The 22,330-nt window shown below is 42.7% G+C and overlaps 1 protein-coding gene across 1 annotated transcript in view; it reads right to left on the reverse strand.

Annotated features, from left to right (window-relative positions):
- ZNF407 (zinc finger protein 407) overlaps nt 1–22,330 on the reverse strand; it is a 436,284-nt gene that overhangs the window by 391,239 nt on the left and 22,715 nt on the right. The window contains exons 2-3 of the mRNA XM_080821149.1: nt 13,005–17,751; nt 7,635–7,749 (exon numbers count right to left, since the gene is read on the reverse strand). Coding sequence (XP_080677275.1) covers nt 7,635–7,749; nt 13,005–17,694 — 4,805 coding nt within the window. The 5' untranslated portion in view covers nt 17,695–17,751. The remainder of the gene's footprint in view (nt 1–7,634; nt 7,750–13,004; nt 17,752–22,330) is intronic.

A 22,330-nucleotide genomic window follows, 5' to 3' on the forward strand; every position in this document is an offset into this window, starting at 1 on the left:
ACCCATGACAGACGTGCTAGCTACACGTGGACGTCCGGATCGTGGCCACATAATTATGTCCTTATAATTATTATTTGGAACGATGCTGCCTTAGGTTTCACAGAACTGGTATCAATCTGTTTTCATTACAATTATCCCCAATCAATAGCATCCCTAATTAAAATTACAAACAGTGAATTTCTCATAAAACTCACGTTGTGCCCAATTCCCATACCCCTTGATTCTGCAGCAGTGACTGCCTTCCTCGCAAGCTCTCCACCTCCTCCCTTCCCTGACTATTCAGCAGCCCCGAAAACTGGAAGAAAGCAGACCAGCCAAGGAGCAGCGGAAAGCAGTGGGCAAAGGCAGCCTGGCCGGGCCTGCCTCACCCAGCTGCGCGGGGCTATGCTACTTGCTTCACAATCTCACCTCTGGCAGGGCTGAAGTCCTCCTGGGCCCTGAACACACCAGACTCCATTGCTGAACTGCCCCAAGCCCTGCCTCCAATGGGCTTGCCCCTGGCCATCTAACTCACTCCCACCCACCTGCAGAGCAAATGCTAGTATCAGATGAAATGTAACTTTCTGCATCCGTCCAGCCAGCCATGGACATTTCTTTCTTCACCTGTGCTTTCTCCATCCATCTGAAGCACGTGTTATTTTGATCTTTTTCACCCTAAAGACAACGTGCATTGGCACAGAGTGGTATTGCGTAAATGTTTATTCGATATTTTTTAAAAATCCTCCAACGCACCTCACCAGCCACTTATGCACCAGGAATTTGCTGCGGTGTTAATATATCGTGCCATTCTACTCTTCACTACTTCTTTTTTTAAGATTTTATGTATTTATTTGCAGAGAGAGACAGCGAGAGAGGGAACACAAGCAGGGGGAGCAGCAGAGGCAGCAGCAGGCTTCCCGCTGAGCAGGGAGCCCAGCACGGAGGCTCGGGCCCAGGACCCTGGGATCACGACCTGAGCCGAAGGCAGAGGCTTCCCCGACGGAGCCACCCAGGCGCCCCTTCTTCACTACTTCCGCTCTTTTGCTCCGTCTACTCAAAATGTCCAAATCAGCCTTGTGATACCTCCTCACCCTTTAAGACCCAACTCAAACATAACCTCTCGAGGAAGCCTTTCTTGATGCTCCCGAGCACTCCCCGTGGACCACTGTCCTCGCTCTCTCTCCTCAGTGTGTCCCTCCTCCTGTCCGTCTCTCCTCCTTGGAGCACAAGACTGCAAGGCCCCTGCACCACCTGGTCACTAGGTCTGCACTGGCAGGAAAGTCTCAAGAATTGCTTCTCGGCCTTTTGGCTAAGATCAAGTGTAGAAAAGTCTCAAGAATGTGCCCACCAGGAAACAATCGAGTCACCAAATCAGTGACTTGGCTTCCCTTGCATCCACATTTCCAACACCGCCTATACTCAGTCTTAGACAAATCAAAGACCAAACCCTCTGGAAAGCAAAGGGCTTTCAGAAACACATGAGCAGGAAGTCGGAAGGAGAAAACAAGTTAACCCTACTCACCCCCCACCCCCCTCCCCCCCACACAAATCTTAGGACAGACAAAGGAAACCCAGAAGACTGGCTCCTCACCCCTCCCCGTATTCCACTGTTGGGATGAGGACAGCTAAAGAACCCTAAGATTCCACAACTGGATTTTAAAATCACCACAAAACCTTCTAAAATAAAAAAAAAATAAAGCAAAAATGACTTAAGTCACTGAGATAGGAATTTTTCACTGGAAAAGATCTTAGAGAGGCCAGTGTTTTCCAGCACCACCACCACGACACAGCAACATGCTCTATTTCGTTACAGGCTGATCATACATACTGCCTTGAAATAAACCTATGCCTCACTCTTTCGTGACAAAAATTCCAGAAAACACCACTATAAAGCAGAGACTAGGGTGCGGTGATGGCAAAGCCCCTCACTGGGAGGAGACCCTGGACACAGCCTCCTTCTGTCTCTCCTCCACTGTCCTAACCTTACCACAAGTCTCTCCTGGATTTACAAGAGCTCACTGTAAAACATCTCAGAATCAAATCTGAGAAAAAATGCTTTTTATTTTAATATCATAACTAAGATATTTATTAGACGTTCAGATTACAGAGTGATTTGTATATAAAGTATATAAAACAATGTTCATTCACTAAATAGTATTTCAAGGACTTGAGCACAGAGGAATAAACTAACAATGTTAATTTTGTATTCCTGACAGGAAGAGAGATAGTAATCACTACGTGGCATTTCAAAATTTCAAAGTAAAGGCAAAAATATAACATAAAACAGAAAGCTTTAAAATATTATATAGATAAAATACGTAATATGCCCTTTATAATGAGTATTTGAATGCTAATTTAAATTTTTCACAAAACTGAGAGATGCTGCATTTTACACTGTTACAAGCATAATTCATGCCACAACCTAAAACAAACTCTTTCTATCTATATCTCTTTAGCCAAAACAACCAGCCAAACCAAATGCTTATTTTATTTGGATACATCTGCAGATATGATGGGTATAATTAATTGTTCAGCTAAAAATGCAATTCCAGGGTGCTTTTAATGATTTAGGTATACACAGCTTTAGTTCTCAGAGCAGACTAAAAATAGTGATTTTAATTTATTCCTGCTGCCTACAATTACCCACAACCATGTATTTTTAAATATTTCCAGCCTATAAAAATTACTAATTTTTGCCACTTGTGTTTATCTGCATTTAGACTTTGATTTGGATAAATTAAGCTCTCAAGTGTTCCTTGCTTTATGAAACTCTGCATGTTGTACACTTCAACACAAATAAATGACTTGTACCATTAGAGGTTTAAATAATGTAATGTATTTCATGCTCAGCCTGAAGCTGGATTCCAATGAAGTTGCTAATGCACGTAATGATTAAGTGTAACTCAAATACTAACTGTGTTGTTGAAAACATGACAGGCAATAATTTGGTCTATTATATTCTGCCATTTAATTGCCTAGTACAGACATTCTCTGACACATTATGAAGCAATGATTTACAATTATTCAAGCTGCAAAGGTCAGAAAGTGACATTATAATCATCTACATAGAGATCCCTTCTAATGCACAAAAACTAGGTAATGCCACACACACACACAGAGTTTCACTGCATTAGTAACTTTCTATTTAAGGTTTCTCAAACTGAGTAAGAATAAACAGCTCATAAGCACATTAATACACAACAGAAAATGTCTAGAATCTTTCCATGAACCTGGAGGTGACAGACTTGAAAAAAATGCCCTTATTCTCTCCCAATTAGGTAAGTTCCACTCAACTACTTAGCTCCACACACAAGACTCAAGCCCAGACACAGGGAAGTCGATCAGAAAGAGAACACGATCCCCAGAGCAGGCATCCCGGCATCTCGGTGAAGAGAGGCCCGCAGCACTCAGCCAGCACCGCCCAGGCTTCCGCAGATCACAGGCAACTTACTAGTGTGCTACTAACTCTCTCTCTTTTTTTTAAGTAACTGGTCATGAAAAAAACACAGTAACCTAAACTCATCAATGTTTACCCCTCCTGTCTAATGAAGAGGCAATAGTATCTTCACCTGTCTAGGCACCTAATTCTATTATATCATGTTCAATTTGTAATAACCCAAGTGCAATAAATTATCAACACATAAAGAACAATGAAGAGTAATAAGATTATTTAAAACAATGCTTTAATGTGAGAAAAGTGAAACAGAGAAAAAGAGATACAAAAACAGACTGAATACCACAATGTTAAAGGAAAATACCATGCAAGCAAGTTTTTAAAAGCAGAAAACAGAAGTGGCTAGGAGCTGGAAGGAGGTAAGTTACTGTTATTACATTCTGATAAAAACAACCTAGAGAGAAAAAAATAAGTACAAATTAAAGTAAGTAACCAAAATAACAGATACTGCAAAAAGCAGAGAATTTTTAAAAAGGGGAGAGTTAAAAGGAAGGAAACAGTGGCCTACAATTACACTGCATAATCTAAGTCCATCACTAAAAACACATCTTTACAATGGGGATAGTAAACAGGAGACAAACAATTTCATGACACCAGGAGAGCAACAAAAAAAGTGAGAGCTAATGAAGGTGTAGCACAGCACTTCCTCAACACTATTTATTACTGATAGTATTACATACACTGTTACATGTATGTACACACAGAGCAGAGAAGATCGAATTTAAATAGATCTAACAAAACATGGTGTCGGTAAGCCACTGAGATTTCAAGTCATTTTTTTAGTAGCCAAAGGGAGAAATCATTGCTTTAATAAAAAGCTGTGTTTGACCTATTTTTAAGCATATGTTTCCAACAAAATTAACTTCTGTATCGAGACGCTTTCTGTTATTTCTTATTCTCACCCCACTCACCCCATGTCAGACCCACAGCACATGCTCACACAAACTTCCCATTAAGTGCTCACTATACATATACCTATACTGTGTAAAATTCCTCCTGAGATCAATATTCGGGTGTAAGAAAAACACTAGGAAACCGTACTCTTCAAAAGCTGCTCCTCCTAAAAGTGAAAGTAAAATCAAAGGTTTTTAAAATGAAGTTACCAATAATAGGTTCTTAACACAGGAATTGCAAAGCAACACACTTCCGAAATTTTTGCTGCAATATGAGCACATACAGCATGGGCAAACGTGAGAGAAAGCCTGAATTCTGAGCCCCAGCTACTGGACAGGAATTAGACACCTAGCACTTTTGGCTGCTTTACAAACTAACTTAAATCCATGACATACTATAGCTAGGATTTGCTGATGCAGTGGAGAGGATGAACCTTCGAGCTCCATTTTAAGATAAAAGAAAATCAGCATGGGTCCCAACAATGAAGTACAAGTTTAAATGGCAGTCTTTGTTAGGGGAGTAGCTAACACACAACTCAAACTCAGCCTCAGTAAAAGTATTTGAGGTACATATCTGATGAGCATCCATAAACTTCTTATATAAAAATTGGAAAAACAAGTCAATTACAAGTAATCTAAACCATTAATATAGGGCTCAATTCAACAAAACATACTGTCATTTTCATCTATTTCACTATAAAATATGAGGTTTTTTTCAAAAAAAGCAGGAGGCTACTAAGACACGATAATACAACAGATAATACAACAGCATGAACAATAATTTCATGTTTAAAATGTGCCTGTTCTGTTATTTCTATACATTATTACCTAAACAGAACTCTCCGAAGAACAGTTTATCTCTTACAACTCAGGTAACGAAAGGGGCAGAGATGAAGGTCCTGACTACTGTGGGAAGAAAAACACAGTGCAGGACCTTCTGTTTGTGACAAAATTATAGAGTTAATGTCCCTGAAAGATCACGTCACCTTTTAAAGCATGATTTTTTTAAAAGGTAAAATTTATAGCGATGAAAGCTAATGAAGAAATGCAGCATGAGCTGCTTATGCTCAGGAACTAATAGGTCCACTGAGCATTTCTGGGATTATTTAGCCATCAATGATAATGAATTGACGTTGTCACTAATGCTAATGCACCAGTACTCTCCACCACCAGGAACCTGAGAGCCAATTCTCAGTTCTCGCTTTCTTCCAGGCTTCTCATGTTAGCTTTTCATCTACATACTGTCCTACCCCTTCAAAACACATGAAACACAGATGCCCTATGATATTTTTTCTTTGCCATTAAAGGGCTCTAACTCATTATTGTTCTGTTTCAACCCCAGAGACCTTCGATTTAGAAGGTGGCCTTCTTCGATTCACTGCAATTCTTCAGAACTTTTAGCTTCACTGCGAAAATATCTACCCTATGAAAATCATCATTATATCACTTTTAAATCAAATTTCACTTAAAAAAAATTAAGAAAACTATTATTTCAAAGTCAAGTAAAATTCAGTGACCACCATAATGCTAAAAGATACAATTTTGAAATCTAGATTGCTTTCTCTACACACACACGTGCGCGCGCACACACAGACCTCTCAGACAGCAGTATGAAACTCAATATATCTCTCTGTATTTATAATTCTTTATCTTGGGAATCAAATATGTAAACCACTGGTATAACACTTCAGTGCTGGGGGCAAGCAGTGAGCTAAGCCATGTGTGCACTATTTAAATTGGACAATCAAAGCCAATCGACCCTGTATTGTTTTTGATGCCAACTATGCCAGAAACTGCTCTCTGATAAAGTTTCTTCTTCTCCTTCCCCAGACTCAGTAACCCTAATTAAAAAAAAAAAAAAAAAAGGACAGAAATAGATTTCTAATAATAGAGCACGCAAAAGCTGCTTAATTATTTTGAAGAAATGAGGAAGAAACTGCTGACTGCCTCCTAACAGCAAATGTCCACTGGAGTCTGGCCCTCCTCTTTCCTATAACTCATATGGTAAAAAAACAGTAAATGAGGTATCTTTTAAAATTCCAAGACCTAGAGCAATTAAAATGAACCATTTGGCACTCGACCCTTGCAGCTAAAATCAGTAGCAACAAAACTCATTCTCCCACTGATCTTCAGGGGGCTTTAGGGCAAAGGTTCATCTTCATTTACTTTAGCTGCAAGTCACTGAACCATCAATTCTGCCAATGAATAAATCTCAGACCATGGTTAATAAAACTGCTTGCAAAGTTATTCGTAAAACTATCTTAAGGGTCAAAAAAATGAAATGTACCCTCCAACAAAAGCCAGAAGCTGTTTTTGACTTAAAAGATATTTACTTGGTAGTGTCAACCACAAGAAACTTCCCCTAAAGAAGAAAACCTACCATAACACGTGCACATTGCATAATTGAACTGAACCTGCAGTATTTCGGGAATCAGCCATAAGAACTGCAGGTTTCCCACGTTCCACACAGAGTGTTTTCATATGATGCACTTATTCGTTAATTTCTCTAGATTAATGGCATTAAAATATATTTTTAATCAGAGGTAGGGTATTAAAATCCAGCTCTGAATGTCCTATGATATACCGTAGATGTCATGGCATTTTAAAACCTTTTAAACATTTCTGCTAAATTAATTAGTTGTGCATTAAGGCATCTCAGTGCTTCCTATTAAACGCAACACATCTGAGTGACAGTTTTAACACTGTGAATGGTTCTTTAGAGGAAGAGCCGTTAATTTAAAATGGAAAACAACAACTTTTGAAATAAAATTACACAAAAACATACATTATACACTGTTTATCTAAGCTTCACCCCTATAACAATCAGTAACCAACTGTCCAAAATAAAATATTTTTCTGCCTTTCTCCTTACGGAGTATGTCCAGTCTATCCAAAGAGCCATTAATGTGACCAAAATTAAAGCAGTACAGCAAAAGGAAAAAAAAAAAAAAACACATACATACATATACACTCCTAAAGCTGTATTATGTTTTTTTTTTAATGTCTTTAAATGGAATTTACAGTTCTCTCTGGCAATGTGAATGAACATCCTATAATTTAGTCAATTTACAGATTACAGGTTCAAATTGACCTTGTAGCCCATAAAATTGCTCATCTTCAGTAGAGGATTAGAAGTGGGAGAAGAATGTCATAACTGTATTTAAGGAATTTACCATAACAATGGAAAGGAGGGTACGCATGCATAATTTTAGCCACTCTTACTCATATCAGTTTTGAATTCTGAAACAATGGCTAGCCTGCACATGCTTCCTGGTTCACCGCGGTGGAGATGGTTTCCATTTACTCACCCACAGACGTGACACTTGTATTCCCTCATCCCAAGGTGCCTTTTGACATGGTTTCTGGCATCGCCAAGCTGAGCTGTTGCAAAATGGCATATCTTGCACTTGAATGGTTTTGATCCTAAGTAAATTTAACATAAAATATGATTTGAATTTGAATTATACCTTACTGATAGTTTAAAAAGAGGCCTAGATCTTAAATCACACTTTTCCTCTGTTTAGAAATTTCTGGCCCCAAAATGGAATACCTGCATTCCTTTCTAACTGGAATAGACCCGCATTCCATAATAATTCCACCAAGAAGACTTCAATGTTTCAGTGAGTGTTCCTAACTTTCAATAACATTTCTAAGATTTAAAGTCAAAACTGATACAGTCAAGCAGTACTAAGTTGGTAAGGTGAGCCAAATAATTTTAAATTTTTCTAACAATTTGCAAAAATATTCAACTTCCAAAATGGATTATAAAAACAAATGCATACAGAGTAGCTGATATTTTACAAAATATATTTATCATCAAATAAATTTCTCAGAGGCCACCTCCGTTCCTCGTATTTCTGCAGCTTTGAATTTACTCACATTAAGAATGGCATTTCAGATTTTTTTCTGACATTTATCCCAAATGATTCACTACATTACTATTTTAATAGCACACAATGTAAGAATATATAGTGGATAAGTTATTTGCTTTTATGATCATTTTATAGTCAGAAATCTGTGATGATTCTGAAAACCAGCAGTACTGACGTTTTATTTATTGATTACAAGAACAAATGTATCAATATAAAAAGCACAGTGCCACAATTTTTTTTTAATTTCACAAAGATTAACCTACACTCAAATATGAGAAAACAAAATAATTCCAACAAGGACAAACCTAGTACCAGGAATAGACAGACTGTAACTGGGACACAGTTACTAACAGGTGACCCTAACCCACATTAATGAGAAGCAACTCTCCTGGAAGAACAACATGCATATACCGCTTTTCAATTTTCTAACCACTAAGTCCCTAAATAAATAAATCAAAATCATAAAAATCACAGTCTAAAAATCAGTCCAATATGTCTCCAGATCTTTCGTACCATGTTTAGTACCTATTTGGTGAAATACCTCTTCTAATATAGACAGAATGTGATATATGTGAACTTCAATAAATATACAAAAAGAGCTCAAATAAAAAAAATTGCAATAAATCATATTTGATCAATGAACCTTTGTGCAGTGCCCTTGAAAAAAATAATCCTCCAAGAATACTTTGTTGAAATTGAAGCACTCAGTAAAAAATTTTAGAGTCTTAAATTTCAATTTAATTCCCAAAAGCTGACAAAAAAAGTGAAGCATTTAATTTTAATCTTCTAACAGAAATAAAAAAGTCAACAGTACTAAGCACGGGCAGACAAGGTTGAATATTTCACAGTTCAATGACAATGAAGCCAGATCTCTTAATACTTCCATTCTACTGTTAGAAGTAGATGTAAAATATATTTAGCACCTGAATGGTTATATCTAGTCAGCTTTATATGTTTAAATGTCAAAAGCAGGTTGAGACTGCAGCTTACAGCAATCACATTCTATCAATCACATTAGAAACTACAGTTTATTTAAATGATTCTGATAAAACTAAGCCTATCACTACCTGGAAACATTCCATCTCCACACAGAATTCTATAAAGGGACACAAAAAAGAACAGTGAGAAGAACCAATTTACCTACACTTTAAATTGAAATGCATCCAAGGTAATAAGGCATTTAGGAAATTATTAATTAACAATAACATCAGGACTCCAACCAAGGAAAATAAAGCTCTCAACATTTGCATTACAGTTTTGGTGAAAGCCTTTCAAATCTGTGGATCTAGGTTTTTGTCACGCTGCCCCTGCACTGCCACTGTGAGGAGTCCCTCCTATGGGACACAAGTGCCACAGGGGCTGGGTACAGACCTTTCAAGTTACTCTACGTGGCTCCTTAGTGGACAGCTCCCGTTCCTCACCGCTAGTGTGCAGACAACACATAAATGAGTTATTCTGTTGATGCTTTCGTGCAGAAATCAAGGAGCTCCTGACTATTTCTCACATCTTATATTCAGAAGAGACTGTGTTAACATTTTTCTGTGCCAGAAAAATTCCAGGGAAGTGGAGATAATACTTTTCTGCCCAAGGAAAAAGAAAAGATCCTCTTTTTCCTATTCATGTTCCCAGTTTAAAGTCTGCTAGGCACATCCCAAAATGAATCCAGGCATACTGTTTATAAGGCGAAAATTCTAAAGCCACATATTTCTAAATTTTTCTTGCAAGGGTTATCATGATTATTATACACTGTCAATACGATTTTGAATAGTTCCATTCCTAGGAACAGCATTATCCTCAGTAGTTTTCTTCTTTTAATCTGGCCTCTGAGGTTTTCTGAAAGGGAAAAAAAGAAAAGAGACTCTCCAGCTTTCTGGAATCTTACAATTTTACCAAAAGAATTCCCAAGATTTTTAAAACTAAATCTTCACCAAGACCTACAACAGCCGTTCATCACCATCGCTCACAGTTAACTGCTATGCATACATGGATGTGAGATGAACATTTAAAAAATGATACTCAAACTTCACGTCTTAAAGAATGTATGGAACCCATCATCTACTGCTGCTCCACAAAGCCTCAAGGCTACAGCCCCCCCCCCCCCCAACGCTCAACACTTGGCTCCGTCCTTCACTCATTCCTTCACCGCGCCTGGGCTGCCCAGACGAAGAGGGAACAGAGCGCAGCCCAGCCTCTTGCTAGGCTTGGAGTCAACGGACCAACTCTCCTCACCATCTCTTCACAAGCGGATTCAGCTTCTAAACTGTCAGATACATATGAAGCCAAACACTACACGCCCTCACGTGAGACTTTCTCAGTGAAATCCACAACTCCCTATCTCCTTGCGTCTGAACATTTCCAAACAGCACAAGTAACCCCGTGTGCTCAGAGCATCAAATGAAGGGCTTCCGACAGTCTTCTTGCTTAATGACATCTGCCAGCCACGTCCTATGAAAGGGAAGCTCTACCCAACAGAATAATGCAGGAGAGAAAGTGAGCAGCTGTTACTGCCCTCCTACTGTAAGGGGAAAGGCAACACGGCCCTTTCTGGTCATGCTGATGACTTCACACAAGCAAAGGCACAGAAACTCTGGGGTGCTTTTTTCCTACAATTCTTGATAACCAAAACTCATTTATTTCTTAGAATGCTGCTTTTATCGTGCTAAGGATGGGAAGAAAAGGTGACATAAAATAGAGAGTAAATCACAAAATATGAAAACAGGGATTGGAAGAGTAAGTCCTTTTCCAGTTAATCATTAATAACAGTCCCTGCATTACTACTTCACAGGCATAACCAAATTATCAGAAAAGCAATTCATTTTAAGATGCCCCAAGGAAGGAAAAAAAAAAAAAAACCTTGGGTTAAAACCGGGAGAGCAACATTCCCCAGAAAGTGGCTTACAAAACTGCAATGGTAGATTGGCCTTGTGTCCTGAGGAGTGGGGCTCTTTGTGGTGCTTTGGGACACAATAAAAATGTACTTGCTGATAAGCCCAACAGAAGATGTTAAAAAGTATGCTAACTTTTACTAAATGTTACAATCAATGATGTAACTTATATAAGTAGGGTTACTTTGTCACATATTGATAGTTACCTCACTTTCACATCCACATTAACTTGATTTTAAATGCAATTAATACATATAGTCAAGGAAGACTAATGGACTACATTCCGCACTTAACCTAGTGGACGTTTTCAAATGGCACAAGTGACCAGTGCAAACCTATTTTGCATTGTAAACGACTAAATAAATCTTAATGGATTAAGAATGATCAGCTATCAACACACAAGGGAAATTAAGTGCTGAAATGCCTACATTGATTATTTTAAATTATTAGCCTTACTCTGTTCTTGAATTTGTATGCTTTTAGTGAGCTTTAACACATTTACAAGACTTATTGACTATAATTACAAGAGAATTCAAGTAATGGACACATCAATTATAAGCAACATGTCTTGACCAGACAGTTGCATAAAGAATTCTAAAAAGAGGTCCATTAGCATCTTCCTCTTAGTTTTATTCAGTTTTTATCTGCCTTTAGAGGGCATATTAAGAAAGTACATACTTTCTACACACGTGAACAAGCCTGATTTCTAAAAGCCAGAAAACTCCCTAAAGTGAGCAACACAGTACCGACAGAGGTATTAATAATGCCAAGAAATCCGTATTTGGATTCATTTCCCAACAATAGCTCCACTGTTTGAAGAGTCGGGGCCAAGAGCACAATGTTTGTATTTACCTCGATTAATCTTATGCAGGTTGCCCTCTTATTTTCTTCAAAGAAAAACTTTTATCTATCTTTAATCTCCCTAAACTAGTAATGTTTCATACTCTTTTGTCTTCCTCCTTGTAACCATGCACTAAGTTTCAAAAACTGCATGAATTTAAAGTATAGCTTTAATAATAAGCCATTATTTAAAAGTACAGTAAAATAAACCTTACAGTTTTAATGAAAATATGTTCATTGAAATGTGAATTTATTATTCAAATCCACTCATAAATTCAACCATGGAGACAGAACTTGTCTAAGCAGAGCACAATGATTTAGAAAAGCTGTCTATTTAAAATAAAGAATGTATGGCAGGTTTATAGAAACAGTGCAGTGAATTTTTACATAAATTTAGAACAGTGGCTTATGCATTTTCCACAAAAAAAAAAAGTTTAAAAAAAATTTCCACCCCAAATTAAACATTAAAATGGAACACTACATCTGACAGAGCACAGAAACTAAATCAGGTGCTGCCTTCGTGAAAACCAAATCCCTAGGACATATTAACTTTGAAAAGTGTTCACTAATCTTGATCCCTGAAAGTAGAACCTTGGTGCCTGGGTGTTACACTTTTCGATATAAACCATCTGCCAATGAATAATTTTAAATCCCTAAAATTCTAAGAAAATTTTTATTATTTCATTCCTCAAAAGCCAATTAATACGTCCTGGGAAACCCACAGAGCCACTTAATAGCTACCTTGGAAAACCAAACAATCAGGACTCAGAAGCAACTGGAAAGCTGTTAAGAGACAGGACCTCAGCAAAGGCATTTGAGGGGCAAGGCTTTTTGATAAAATGAAAAATTTGTCAAAAAACCTGCCCTGGAATCACTAAGCCTTAATCAGCTTCGGAAACATTCAGTGTCAACACTGACATACGGCACATGTCTGGAGTGCCACCCAGCAGGGTCACGTGAGCCAGGGGGTGGGCCATCAAGCAAATGCAGCGAGGGACTCCGTATCTGGATGGGACAAACAGGCCATACTGCCCTTCATCCCCGCCTGACGGGCCCACGCGGTCCGCGGAGAGGTACGTACCTGTGTGGGTGCGGATGTGTGCTAGGAATGCCATCGAGTTGCTACTCCGACACAGCTTCCCGCAGTACTTGCAAACATTTCCCTGATTTTCTTCTCTCTCGCGGTTGATTTGCTCAGTGTCTTCCACTATGTACTTGTTCACCTCCCGGAGCAGTTCTTCATGCTGCCCTTTAATATGCAGAAATAAATTCTGTTCTGAATCAAAGGGCTCCGTACACTTGACACATTTAAAAGTCGCCCCTCCCTCTGGAAGCTCCTCTACACTGGCCTGCTCGTTTCTCATGTGGCCGGCACTGGCCAGATGCTGATGGAGGTTGCTCTCGGTGTAGAACGACTTTCCACACAGTAAACAATGGAAGTGTTTCTCTTTTGTAGGGTGTTTCATGGCTATGTGAACATTCAGTCCACTCAAACCATCTGCTAAGAAGCCACAATCATCGCAACGAATTCTTGTGGATTCACCAAAGGAACCACCTTCAGATTTCTTCTTTTTCACGCCTTGAGCACAGTCTTTAAAGGGCAACTCACTAATCCTCACACCTGTTGTGACCAGACCCTCTTCAGACGGGTCTAACAATTCTCCATCTTCAGGGTTCTTGATCCTTATTATGGAAGAATCAAACCGGCCAAAACTGTACATGGCCTGTCCTTTGTCATCAATACTGATTATAGTCTCATAAATGTCATTACTTTCAACTGTGCTATCAGAAGCTGGGCCATCCTCTTCCAAAATAATTTTAGTTTCCCGTTGGGAATTCAACAGAATTTCCTTGTTCTCCAGAACGGGGTCTTCTCGAGTATCTTTCAAATCCTCTGAACTCTGCACACTCCCAACTTCGTTCTGACCACCGCTCTCCAGGTTTAGCTCCTGCCTTGTCCTTGTCATTACAGCAGGGATGGTGCCTTCGGCCGGATGCCCTCCCCCAAGACCTCCAGGACATCCAGGTTTGCTAGGGGCATTATCTATATTCTCCCCTGCCTGGCCGACATTGCTCTCACTGCGCATGCTCGCATCGCCAGGCTCATCCAACGTGCTGTGGGCTCTCTCTACTGCCTCATAATCCAAAGCTGAGCTTCCTGAATTTTCATTCTGAAATCTGCTTGGGGAGCCACAATTAGAGGAAATATTAAGGGACACCATCTCCTCGGGTTTCAGAGCTTTATCCTTGGCCAGGGTCTGTTGGAAAGTTTCACAAAAGGAACGGTCTTCACTGAGATTAGATTCTTCTTCAGTCTCAATCTCCACAGAGGTGGGAGCATGGAGGACCTTAGACACATCTAAATTAGTGTCCTCATCCAAAACACAACCACCAGCGGTACTTTTAGATTTCAGAACTTCTTCAGATGGCTCATCTGAAATTATCTGATATTCTTCAGAACTGTGTTGATGTTGCTCTTCGGGGATAATGATGTTTTTGGACACTTCTGTGTCAGAAGAGGTCAGGTAAGACTGCCTTTTCATCTTGTGTTTTTCTGTGGCTGCATGCCTAGTCATCTCTCGACGAGTCACAGCATAGTAATCGCAGGCCATGCAATAAAAAGCAAATTCTTTTGTATGTTTCCGTTTTACGTGCAGTTCTAGAGAAGCAGAAGAGTGAGCATTAAACTCACAGTGTACACACTTGTTATCACTCGTACCCGTCACGTCTCTCTGGGAGCACGCATCCACCTGCTGGAGAGGGTCCTCTGGTTCTAGAGACATTTGTTCCTTTTTATCAGGAAGGTGACTGTGGAATTCCCCATCTGTAGAATGAAATACATTTTCAACTTCGACTTCAGCTGGATTTCCATGCTCTGGCACTGGCTTTTCTGGAGTGGAGGTGTCTGATTCAGCTGACCTGTGAACAAGTTCATCTGAACCTGCTGAAACGGCATTCTTTCTACAGGCTTCAAGGTTACCCCCTTCGGGGCCAACAACAATATCTGAACTCTGCTTGCCATTTGCTTCTATTTCTACACGTCCTTTATGTTTCTTAGTGGCACAATGCCGCTCCATATCTCCCTTAGTTACAGTATAATACTTACACACTTTGCATAAATAACTATACTGGTGACTGTGTTTTCGTCGAATGTGAACAGTCAGGTTTGTAATACTAGAGGCTAAGAGGCCACAGTGAGAGCATGTCCGCGAGATATTACCTTTGGGTCTCCCTCTCTTTGGAGTAGTGGTCAAAGCTACCTCACCCTCTTTGGTCGTTACACCAGACTGTGGCACTTCCTTGGTAGTCAGTAGGCTCTTTTCCAGATAGGAATGCTCCTCCAACCGCACACCTTCTACATGGCCTTCAATCCTTCCATTTCCAGAAACATGAAACTCTTCTTTTTTGTCATTTGCACCTATACATACCCTTTCAATACATTCTTCAAAACTTAAGCCAATGTTGTTTTTCTTTGCGTTTTCCAGATGCTTGCTTCTCTTGATGTGCTTCTCCATTCCTTCCTTGCTGAGCGAGTAAAGATTGCATGCTTTACAAAGAAAGTGATAGTCCTGGCCATGCCGGAGCTTGATGTGTCTTGTGAGAACAGTGGAAGACCGTGTTTTATAAAAACACTTCTTACACTGAAACTGAGGCTTACTGGAGTGCCTCACTTCGTGCCCATGGCTTGCCCTGGACTTAGCAGGTTCTTCCTGAGCTGCTTTACCAGACTCATTCATAGGACCTTTTGTATCTTCTGATTCTAAAGTACTTAAGGATAAAGTCTGTAAAGCCAAATCACTGTTAAATGACTGGGAAGTCTTTGGTTGAACCAACAAACGAATATGCTTCTCGGTTTTTTTGTGTTCTTCCATGTCTTTCTCAGACAAGAAAAGACTGCAAGGAGTGCAAAAACCACCCATATTGTGCTCTTCCTTCATGTGGTCTCTAAGATTTAGTTCATTCTCAGAAATAAACGAACAGCACTGACACCTGAGGGCAGCGGCAGTGTGCTGATGCTGGCGGTTGTGCAAATGCTTATCGCGATCCCCCCTCGACGTGCTGGAAAAACCACATGCCTGACAGCAAAGCCTCGCCTCTCCCGCAGGGCCCCTCTCCCCATGGCTCCCCATGCCCGTCCTATTTGGTGCTCCGTGACCACAGTCTGTACGAGCACACATTTGGTGATCAGCAGCTGGCCTCCCCGTCGCAGAGCCGCCGGAGCACACGACAGGGGAGCTCCCTTTGTCCCGCGTCAGGCCCGGGGTTTCCGAGGAAGTCACACGCAGACCGCGCACACCGCCGCCTGCTTCTCCGTGTTTGGCCACACGCTCTGTCTCACTTGCCTTCACCTGCGTTCTAAAGTGTTTCATATACAACCTCTGGGGGTCGTTAGTTGCTCTTTTATTCATTCCTAAAAGATTAAGCCTTTTTTTGGCCTGGCCTTTTAAGGTAAACGTGCCAGTTCGTCGTCGGAAGCCACCGCCCAACAGGAGGACGCTGCGCTCAGGTCTGGGTCTCGGGCTCGCGCTGACGCCGTGCACTGCCTGGAGGGTATTTCTGGTAGATTCCAACTTGTTAAAGAGACCCTCTGAGCTTACCAACGCTCCTATCTTTTTGCTTTTACTCTGGTTTTCAGGGTTTTGAGCTACCCCCACGGAAGTTACGTTTTCTTCAACCATCTCTACTTTGTCTGACGAAGTGCTCCCGGACGACATCATTTCAACGAGCAGCTCGCCGCCTCCACTCTGCCTGGACACGCCTCCCCGGAGGTCTTGAAGTTTGCTTCCAACATTCCCTGCGCCTCTGGGATCACTCGTCCTTGCCGTGGATTTAGCAGGTCTGGGTTTTACGCGAAGATTTTTAGTTCCCAAGGTGCACGGTTTCTTAGGAAAGGGCTGTTTTGTTAGGATCTGTACAAATCCTCCGCGAGCAGCGAGATTCTGACGCCGGAGGTGCGTCTTGCCGAGGTAGTGCGCGTTCAGCAGGTTCTCTTGCGCGCACTGGAAGCCGCACAGCTCGCAGGAGAAGACCGGCTGCGGCCCGGGCGTGGGGCCCGCGTGCACGCGCAGCGCGGCGCCGCTCTCCGCCCCGTGGCCGCAGTGGCAGCATGCGGGGCCGGCCGCCTGCTGCGTGGGGCCCTCGGCGCGCTGCTCCACGTCCGAGCCAGGAGAGAGCAGACGACCGCAAACGCTGCACTTGAGAACCGGCTCGACGTGTCCAGCGACACAACCAACACTGGTCTCTCTCCGGGGACGAGGAGCGCCTCTTTCCGCGTCAAGGGGGACCACTTCCTGAGCAGACTCGTCTTCAGGGTCTGTCTTCGGAGACACCGCATCACTCGGGCTAAAACCGCAAGGAGCGGAGAAGGCCCTGGGAGGACAAGGGCGGCCGGCCGGGCCCTCCCGCAGGGGCGCCTCCTCCTTCGCGGTCTCCCCTAGCGGGGCAGGCACTTCCGGGGCGGGGCTCTCCGAAGTCTCTCGGCCGGGAGCGCGCGGCTCGGGAGCGCGCGGCTCGTCGGGCTCCGGGGGCCCCGCGCCGGCCGAGAGCCGCAGCCGCTTGGACGCGCGCTGGTTTCCGTCCGCCGCCGCGGGGACGCGGCCGCACCGTGCGGACTCCGGGAAGCCTCTCTTGCTGGGGGGAGGCTCTGAGGCACGTGCTGTCCCGTCCCACACGGGCCCGCCATCTACGGGGCGAGGTGAGGCACTTCTCGCGCCCGCTCCCCTGCTCCTGTTTTCGTCGTCCTCGCTCTCCGGCTTCTTCTCCGCATCCATGGCCGCCGACGTGCTGAGGCGGCCGCGGCCTGGCGCGGCTCACCGGGCGCTCGCCACCTGCGCAGAAAACAAACAGCTGGTCAGGCCGCGCACGGGACACACAGCCTCGTCCGGAGGCCAGCCTGGGTGACGCGCCGAGCGAGGGCCTGTCACCGCCTCGAGCTTTCCTGCGCACCGAGAACTGCACGCGGCCGGCGAAGGCCACACCGAAAAGCCTTCGTCAGACCCGGGAGCGGCGCCCGCGCCGGGGCTCGGCGAGTCTGCGCCGGAAGAGGCCTCGCCGGCTCGCACGGACCGGCCGAGCCCCGCTCCTCGCCAGCGCACGGCCGCCGCTGGGGACTCGGACGGGGAAGCCGAACCCCCGTCCGTGAAGCGGACTGAACAATCCGCCGCACACACGCCGGGACGCCGGCCCCTCCGCAGTCTGCAGCCCGAGACCCCGCGCATCGCCGGAGCACGGCGTCCTCCCCTTCCCGGCAGCGACGCGCCTCGCCCTGACTTTCCCCACACGTCCTCGTCCTCGTCCTCGCCCTCGTTCCCTCCGCTTCCCCGCACGTCCTCGCCCTCGTTCCCTTCCCGCGCACCCTCCGCGCCGCCGCGGCCGCGCTCTCCCGCGCCAATGGAGAGCTCCTCCCCTCCCACCGTCCGTCACGGGGTCCTCATCCTACGGCCAGGCTGCGCGCGCTGAGGGCTCGGCACAAGCGCACACGACCGCAGGAGAGCAGGATTAATGAAGCAAATGTGGGGGGGAGAGAAGAATTTCACGGAATAAAATGCTTTAAAATCAATAATACTGATTTTATTTTTCCTTATGCTATTTAATTCAATTAAAATATACCATTTTCCATTTACTTTACACCAGGACTGGAATTTTTAGCCAAATGCCACTGGATTTCGTGTGAATAAAAAAACCATCAAATATTATGACCTCAAAGCTAATGATAACTATTTTATCTATTTAACTACTTTTTTCATAACAACAAACCCAATAATGGCTGCTGCTCTGACACTGCTTAAAGCAGAGAACAAAATATATTTATGTGATACCAAATGCATGAGCAACAGAAGAAAAAGGGAATAAACTGGGCTTTAGCAAAATTAAAAATTTCAAATGACTGTGTGCTTCAACGGCCACAATCAGGAAAGTGAAAAAACAATGCACAAAGCAGGAAAAACATTTTGCAATCATATACCTGACACAGGGCTTAATCTAGAACATATGGAGAACTCTTACGACACAATGATAAAAAGATGAACCAACCTCTAAATGAGCAAAGGGGCTCACTATGCATTTCTCCAAAGAAGATAGACAAACAGCCAAAAAGCACATGAAACACACTCTATCAGTACTCGTCAGAGAAATGCAAATCAAAACCATAATGCAATACCATTTCATACTCATTAGGACGGCTAGAATCAAAACGTCAGACAGTAACAAGTGTTGGTGAGGATGTGGAGACATCAGACCAATCACACAAAGGCTCGTAGGGATGTAAAACAGTGACGCCACTTTGGAAAAGAGTCTGGCGGTTCCTCAAATGACTAAGCATGGAGCCACCATGCAGCCCATCAGTTCCGCTCCAGGTATACGGCCAAGAGAAGTGAAAATATGTGCCCCCGTGAAAACTTGTACACAAATATTTACAGCAGTATTAGTCTTAATAGCCAGGGGGGCGGAAACAGCCCAAATGTTTATCAGTGGATTAACAGAAAAACTGAATGAGGTACATCCATACCCACACAACGGAATATTTGGCCACATGAAGGAATGGTATTGACATATACCACAGTATGTGTGAACCTTGGAAATGCTAAATGAAAGAAGCCAGCTACAGAAGACCACACAGCATAGGATTGCTTTCACAGGAAATGTCCAAAATAGGTATATCTATAGCTATAGAAAGCAGGCCAGAGGTTCCTTAGGGCTGGGGGAGGAGGGCAAGACACGGGGTGAAAGCTACAGATCATAGGGTTTCTTTCTGAGGTGATGAACATGTTCTAAAATTTCCTGTGGTAATGGTTGCACACGTCCATGAACATACTTAAATCCATTAAACTGTAGTTCAAATGGTATCTCAATAAAGCTGCTTTAAAATACACAAATTGTTGTATATAACCTACAACACAAAAGCATCTTCTATTTGTTAACTGTCTTACAAAAACAGTGTACCATTCTTATAAAAGAGTAAAAAAGATAAATGTACATAGTTTCATTACACTTACAAGATGTTTACCATTTCTCAAGATGTGATACAGAAAATATAAATTAAGTAAGAAGTTAATAGATGTTTGGGCAGGAAAGATAAACCTCTGGTCAAATACATTTAGGCAACTCTGGTTTGAACCAAAGTTTCTTTACCATAGGATGTTTCAGCACACAAGCATTTCCCAAACCAATTTCATTATAGAACTCATTATTTATAAAGAATCAAGAGACCAGTGGTTCCAAAGGACCCTTTAGAAAATGCTCCTTTAAATAAAGCATTAGTTCTGCTATTCAACATTCGTAACCAAAGCGTAAACAGAGTGGGGGGAATGAATCATGCATCTGTCCCCAAAACGTCACGAAGTCCCTACCATGAGCCAAGTATTCTTGGTTGTAGATACTGGAATTACAGCAAAGAACAACACAAAACTCTGCCTTACGGTAGGACAATTTTTTTTTAGTAGAAATATTGCCCAGTCCAGAACATCTATTTCTAGTCAAGAAGAGTCAAGGAACTGTATTTACTCTTGCACATGAAACAACTAAAAAAGGGAAAAAAAAGAAAACAACAGACAAAATCTATGAAAGAATATCGTAACACTTCAGACAGCAGAAACTACAGGATGGTGATCAGAGACGAGCTGCAGAAGAAAAGGAGTCCCAGTTTACAGCCCGGAGGAAAGGACCCAGGCCACAGCACAGCAAAGGGGGTCTTCCAATAGAGTTGAGGGGCAGCTAGAATCTGTTGGGCAGAGTCAGAAAGAGGAGAAACACCAGAAAGAGAAGCCCAGAGACCTACACGGGGTCCCTCATGGGTGTCCCTATCAAGATAGAGATCATGCCATCTTCCCAAAAAATTGTCTCCTGCCCCTCACACTCACTCCTGGTAACTCCCCCTCTCTCCCTGAGGCAACCACACTGGCCAGTCTTCTGCAATGAATTAGTCTCGCCTGTCCCAGAAGTTCACAGAAACAGAATCAGACAATAGGCCCTTTGCGGGGAGAGGGTCTGCCTTCTTTTGCTCAACACAGTGTCTCCGTTGCATATATGAAGAGTACGCACATCCCAGCCCCAATGAGAGCAGTGTCCCGTTGTACAGGTACACCACGATTCTGTGGACGGACCCTTCTTTGGCTTTTAGGACAAAGCCGCCATGAATATTCTCAGACAAGTCTTTTTATGAACATATATGTTCATTCCTTTTGTGTAAATACCTCGGGGTAGTAAGGCTGGACTACAGGGACAAACGTGTATGCTAATCCTCTGAGAAACTGAGCTTCTTACACAGTGACCAGCAATTTCAAGCATTTCGATTGATGCACACATTTTCACCAATATTTGATGCTGCCAGTCTTTTCAATTTAAGTCATCCTGGTCGTGTGTATGGCTCTCATCTGCACTTCGCTGATGACTGCTGATGGTGCTGGATACTTTGCTGTGTGCTTTATGAGATGTTCGCTAGCCTTCTGCCCACTTCTTACATAGGTCGTCTCTTTTGTTACTGAACCAGGAGTTGCTTATGTGTTCTGAATATAAATCACTTGTCAGATACAGGTTTCACAAATATTTTCTCTCTTTTCGTTTTGTTAATGTATTTTGATAAGCAAAAGTTTTAAATGTTGATGCAATCAGTGTTTTTCCTATTGTGGTTATTTGTATGCCTCGTGTATTTCCTATCTCCCCATGCTAGAAGGTAAGGGCATGGTTTCTTTTATCCACCCTTATATCCAAAGAGCCTAGAACAATTCCAAGCACATATAAGGTACTAGAATAAAAAAATACCTCACTGTGATGTAAGAAATGTCTCTTCTCCAAGTATTTATTCTTAAGACTTTATTTATTTATTTGACAGAGAGAGATCACAAGTAGGCAGAGGCAGGCGGGGGGTGGCGGGGGGAAACAGGCTCCCTGCTAAGCAGAGAGCCCGATGCGGGGCTCGAACCCCAGGACCCTGGGATCATGACCTGAGCCGAAGGCAGAGGCTTTAACCCACTGAGCCACCCAGGTACCCCATCTTCTCCAAGTATTTATAGGTAAAATGAAAAATGTCTGAGATATACTTCAAAGCAGTCCAGCAGAGGGGCACAGTGAAGGCTATGCGCTGATAATGATTAATGCTGATGGACAGTTACATGGAAATTCAATATACTATCCTACCAACTTGTGTATATATCTGCATATGTACACGTTTGAAAATGTCCCTAACATAACCTATGTTTAACATTTTTTAGTGTTTTGTCTAAAATGGTGTGAGTTCTCTTCCTTTCAATGAGGAGTCCAACCACCTCTTTCCCTTCCGACACGGCTCGGACACACGACCACACCACATTCACTGTGGACACTAGCAGGAGCTTCACCTATGAAGTGTACGTATAGAACCAACACTGACTTAGGGGGACTCACACACGTACACCTCTGCAGTGTGAATGT

The sequence above is a fragment of the Martes martes genome (assembly GCF_963455335.1).
Source record: "Martes martes genome assembly, chromosome: 13".
Lineage (NCBI taxonomy): Eukaryota > Metazoa > Chordata > Mammalia > Carnivora > Mustelidae > Martes > Martes martes.